The sequence below is a fragment of the Cuculus canorus genome, chromosome 6 (assembly GCF_017976375.1).
Source record: "Cuculus canorus isolate bCucCan1 chromosome 6, bCucCan1.pri, whole genome shotgun sequence".
NCBI lineage: Eukaryota > Metazoa > Chordata > Aves > Cuculiformes > Cuculidae > Cuculus > Cuculus canorus.
The window spans coordinates 20,109,755-20,115,754 of NC_071406.1; the positions used below are offsets into that span (position 1 = coordinate 20,109,755).

General features: G+C 43.4%; 1 protein-coding gene across 3 annotated transcripts in view; it reads right to left on the reverse strand.

Moving 5' to 3' along the window:
- Nucleotides 1-5,569, reverse strand: part of COBLL1 (cordon-bleu WH2 repeat protein like 1) — an 81,299-nt gene extending 75,730 nt beyond the window's left edge. For 2 of the 3 annotated variants that reach the window (XM_054070094.1, XM_054070092.1), the window contains exon 1: nt 5,185-5,569. In XM_054070094.1, the coding sequence (XP_053926069.1) occupies nt 5,185-5,195 (11 nt within the window). In that variant the 5' untranslated portion in view covers nt 5,196-5,569. Of the gene's footprint in view, nt 1-4,847; nt 4,931-5,184 lie in introns of those variants that run through there. The other variant, XM_054070098.1, reaches the window with a different exon arrangement.
- Nucleotides 5,570-6,000: the final 431 nt, after the last annotated feature.

Genomic DNA, 6,000 nt, shown 5'->3' on the forward strand with positions numbered 1-6,000 from the left:
CTGTAAAGATCCCCATGGCATCCCATTTCTGACATATAATGTGTTTCTTAAACTATAAAAAAAATAATGCGCGTTTACCCACTAGTCCATCACCATGCAAATTTTAAGTCAGAACGCATCCACTAGAACTCCAGTCAGTAAATGTTTAAGCTTACTTTCATACAAAGAGTTGCGTTTTTAATTGAGAGACCTTACCTTAGGAGAGACCTCAGGTGAAACTTCAAGCTTTTAATTGCTTGTTACAGCTCAAAATGGCAGGGGGTGGTTTTCCCCCTTGAACTCTCCATTGTTGCATTCTGCACAGTCAGAGTTTCCTCTCCATTGTGCTAATGCTGGGCATGGCCTCAGAACGCTACAGGAGTTTAGAAGCCAACATCTCAGCTTCTTGTCATCCTCTGATGACGTCAACTCTGAGTTTTCGAGCAGTACACAGCGATAGCAAATACACTAAAGAGTACTCTTTCTCAAGCAGCAGGCAGCTACACGAACTTAGAGCAGGAGGTCAGCAGATGGGGAAGCAAGTGAAAGCCAGGTGAAAAGGAAAGAAGGCACAGAATCAGACCTGTTTTAACTTGCAAGCAGCCATGAAAGAGAACATCCAACATTCCTTGTATCCACTATATTAACAGAGCAACTCACCATATTGAGTAGATAGATTTCTAAAGAAAAGATGCACTAACGCTGTCACAACTCCAGTGGCTTCTGCTGGTCCCTAGCACACAAAAAACTACCACAGTGGCAGCTAGAAACAACAGCAGTCAAGCTAGAAAAACCTGCACACTTAGAAACTTTCTTCCAGGCTACAGTCAAGAAAGTCAGAAGCAGCCCTGGATTTCCTGAAGAGAGATATATTCAGATGTTGCCTGAATACAACAACAGATTACAGGTGAAACTATTTATTTGTGACTTTAAAATACAGCTAAAATTTATCTGCCAGATGACAGGAATTCTCTGCTGAAATCTAAGCTTTTGGTCTCTTACAATGGGCTGTTTTTTACTTCCGCTCAACACAGTTGCGCCTACTCAACATAAACAGTGATCTTCAGGTTTACATAAACACTGTAATCTCCTTTAAAGTTCAGGGGAAAAAAAAAAACAAGAGTAAAAACAGAAGGAAAAGAACCTATTCTAAGATAACATCGAAACCCATCTTCCAGTCTCAGGCACTTTTTCCCCTCACATGCTTTTGATACCTTACTAACAACTAGCGCCAACTTTTCCTTTTTGCAGAATACCATCAGATTTGGACGAAGCTTTGAAACAACTCTGCCGATTTCTCTATTTGTGCGTTACCCTCCCACACATTTTTTCACTCTAGTATCCACATTCCTCAACCCCCTAATGTTTCCTTGATCTCATTCCCACAGCAACACACTGCAACTACCTACTAGATAGGCACCCAGCTATGACTTCAGACTTGACCAAGTTTGATTAATCTAACCAGCTTTTAAATAGAACATTCCGTTCACGGCACTATTTGACATTGCCTTGGTTGAGGCAGATACATTAAAAAGAACAGCATAAGCACCTCAAGAAGTATTACATGTACGTTCAGAACTCAGTTAGCAAATTACCCCCTGGAATGATTAGCATTCAAGTGGCTCCTGATGGGGATCCACCCACAAAGTGGCTAACTCCCTGTTTCAAACATCCAGTAAAGTCTACAGTCACAAATTCTCAAAGTTCTTTCCGTGTTATTATTGCTCAGTGAGTTGATCTTCGTCAGGGTTATGGGCGTGAGAAAAAATGAGCTATTTATCTTGAAGTCCTTAGTCTAAGATAAAGCACATCTAAGATTGGACTGCTTGTTAGACCCATGCCAGCCTGATTTCTGATCCTAGATAGCTCTACCATTTAGTATCACAAGAACAAAAGGTCTCCATTTATTAACAAGGTAGTATACAGAGCAATAGCAACAGCTAATTCACCGCAAGATTAAAAAACTGTAGTTCCAACCTGACCTATATTTAGCCAAACTGAGCAAATTCAGGCACACGCACCCTTGTCTGCTGTGGTGGCTTGGCAACAGAATGCTTGATTTGAAGCTCTTGCTACACTTTGTCCCATACCACACTCCACAACAGTGAGGACTTTCATTTATACTTGAACAAACCTGTGGCTATATTGTGAACTGACTCAAACAACTACATGAAAGAGAGCTTAAATGTATATTCTAAGCTTGATGACAGGCACTTCTCAGCACTGAACCACAGCCGATGTCTCCAGAGATCTGTAATCAGACTGAAATTATTTCATAAAAACTCAATGATTAGACACATGCTCGAGAAAAGCTAATTTTTTTGTTCTTTCTGAAGAGATCCCTCACTTCCTCAGACAGCTCTAGACATGGGAAAAGAACTTCTCTCCTGTTCTTATTGAACTTTTCAAATATATTCATTAGACCACACAATCAGGGAACGGGAGCATGAAGACACACATGAGAAGTATTCCTGGAACGAAGCTAACCAAAGCTCAGTCTGGCTCTGACCTCCTCTCCTCCCCTCCACCCCGTGCCATACAGCCATCTCTATCTTTGGCCTCTGGAAAGCAGCTGCATCTCATAAGAATGTTTTCATTAAACAGACAAAAAGAAAATGACAAAACAAAGGTGTCTTGTTTAGGTAAAGCAGGTCAGAAGCTCTTATTTTGAAAGCAAACATATAGATTCCAATATGATTTGTGGGAACAAATGAAATAATGTCAAATTATCAGCAACTGATTAGAACTGAATTAAAGATGCACCTTAAAATTAATTCTAATCTTTCAAAGGAAATCAATCTTCCATTTACTGAAATCCAAATTTGCTCCAGTATTTTAACGGCACATTACTTACAATACAGTTCTTCGTAGCAAAAGTCTGTGTCAATTCCTGAAATCTACTTGTTAATGTAAAAATTAATTTACTCTAGGGTACGGGTGCTATCCAGCAACAGCAGGAAAAATGTCTTTAAGAGGCAGGATACCAGCCACAGCAACTTTTGTAATTATTAAAACACAGATATTCCTATCATTCCGTAATGCAGCCAATACATAAGGCAAATTCACCTCTGTGATGATCAGGAGCAGTCTGTGTCAACTGGCTTGTAGGAGCACACTGTCATGAGCACTGCTCAGACTCAAGGCAAGAAAGATGATCTATATAATGCCTTAAAAGTAGGTCCAAACAAGTTTATTTTGCTCCCAGAAGAAACTATGTGTCATGTCCAGCCATTTACTGGGCACACCTACTATTCACCGTATTCTAAGATTTCCAGGCAGTTATTGGGCACACCTCCTATTCACCATATTCCAAAAAATCCCAGCCAGTTACTGGGCACACCTTCTATTCACTATATTAAAAAAAAAACCAAACAAACAAAAAAAAACCTCTGCTGCGATTTTGAATTGAGTTTTGAACAGTGAGAATTAATACTGGCATATTTTTCCCCAAATTCAAGCAAACATTTTTATCCACAAGAAGTTTTAATAAATAACTTTACCATAGGAAAGCATAATCCTGCATGCAAAATACTGTCCTCGAGGATATAATTACAGGATCTTTTCTCCATAGAACAAATAACAAAATTTTATACTGAACAGCTTCCAAGAATTAAATTATATAAAAGTTCCAAGGCTAAATAAGTACCAATGCTTGAAACCCCACAAAACACCTTCCACACCTCTAGCCTTCTTGGCAGTTAGCATAAACAGATTTTCTGTGAAGTTTTTAGTAATTACATGATGCAAGTTAAAACAGTGATTTAAGAACACATTTACTGGTAAACAGTTTTCAACCGTGGATTAACAACATTCTCCAGCAGGCTACACAGGTTAAGAAGAGACCTAATAAAGTATCATATAATTTTGTAACTCATTTAAGGAAAATTGTTATTTCAACTTGAATTCTTCGCAGATTGCACAATTCTTCCTATCACCTCAGAGACAGAACTGCAGTAATGCTTACTATTCAGAAATCTATCTGTGGATCGTTATCAGTAAACTGGGAGTTGCTGCTTTTGCTGGTATATCCAAATTTTTTTCCTCATATCCAGAATTTGGATCAGCAAATGAGACCATCTTCAGGAAATAATTAAGGCTGTCAATAAAGAGCTCTTGTTGTAACAAGAGAAGAAGGGTAAATTGATTTCGTAGGTACCAAATTATACGGTAACAGCTGATTAAAGGCCTGAAAATATATCTGCAGGGCTACTGCAAACGAGCACTGCTGCTGGCTACGCGTTCTTCAAAACCGAGATGTGACCGCTGACTGATGCTTGAAGTCACGTTACAGGAACGGACTACTTTTCGGACTCAAGAGAAGTCCAGCAGCAGCCAAAATTCAGTGTAACCAACAGCTTTATGTCAGGCACCAGGCCTAGAGAGGCTGTAAGAACAACAGAAATATTAATTGTGCCTTTTTGCTTGTTTTTTGTGTTTCTGCCCACAAGTAAAACTGAGACTCTTCAGGACATACTGTTTCAGCCACCTCCTAACCCCGCATCGCGCCCTATCACCCATCCTGTCAACTCACCTCATGTACTCGATCGTCTTAAACGGGTACTGATTATCTATACCGTAACTATACTTTTTGCGCTGATTAACAATATGAACTTCGTTTATCGGTGGCCATAAATAAATGTGGAATTGCCACGAGACTCTAAACGAATCAGTACCGCTCCTCTATGAGCCTTCCCTATCCCTACAGACAGGGCTTCAAACTGAGCCCATTGCTGCTGCGACCACCACGGACACTATCATCAATGGCACCTGTTTATCCTCTGTTCGCTTGGTCAAAAAAACCAAAAATTTAATACATTTTTGTATATAATAGGAAGTTGCAAGAAAGCCTCGGTGCTAAATACACTCACCACGTATTCGGTCCCTTCTATTTACAGCCAATTCCAGCGGCTCTGTCAGTGTTTTGGGTCCCCCCAGTTCCCCCCGCAGTTCCCCAGCGAGGGAACCTGCCCCAAAGCACCCGCTCCCAGCGGAGCCTCCTCCTCCTCCTCCTCCTCCTCTGGAGCCGCGGGGGTTTTACTCGGATTTAAAACTACATCGAGTTACTTTTTCCGATAGATTATAAGCGATTCAGCAGAGAAGCGTAGCGTTAAGCCAACCCCCCCTTTCCCTCCTCGCAGGGCACTCCGCCCGCCCATCGCCCCCTCCGCGCACCGCGGAGCCCCCCCGGCCCGGGGTGCCGCTTACCGGGGGTCCATGCCGGGTGCTGGGGGGCAGGGACCCGCCTCACCTGCCCCGCTCCGCCGAGCATCCCCCGCCTCGGGCGGCGGAAAGAAAAACACAAAAGCAGGAAAAATAAAACAACCAACTTGGCGGCGAGAAAGCTGAAAGGCGGAGCCGCCTTCGCTCCGTCACCCGCGGAGGGGCAGAGGCGCCCCGCTCCCGTCCCGCTCCCCGCGGCGGCTCTGCTCGCTCCGGGCCGGCAGCGGGGGAAGGGCTCCTCGCCGCTGGAATTTTCCTCTCCCCGAGCAAAGCGTCCCGCCTCGGGTTCAGCCTTTCCCCATTCCGACCGCCAGGGCGGGAGGCAGCGCGGAGCGGCAGCCGCTCGGCTCCGCCACCTCGGAAGCTTTTCCCACCCTCAATGGTTTGAAGATGCGCCGCTGTGCGGGTGGAAACTGCCTCGGAGTCGTCCCCGCAGCTGGAGAGCTGCCCGAACGCCTCTGTGCGCCGGGGGCTCGGGACAGGGGGGCACAGCCAAGCACGGCTCTGCGGGCAGGTGGCATTTCGGCCGGTGTTCAACAGAAGTTGAAAAAGAGCCAACGACAAAGCATTTACACTTTTTTTTTCCCCATAAGGAAAAAGTAGAACATTGCATTCCAGTATAAATGTCCTTTTTCTGACTAGTTCTAAGAAAAAATAAATGACCATTCTATGTTAATATTATTGACACCAGGGGCACTGCCTACTATAATACAGCATCTACTTTAATACAGACGTTGTACTTTAATTCTGACTCCCCCGTATGCCCCTCTCCTTTGTACTGTGCTTCTTCAATAAAGATTT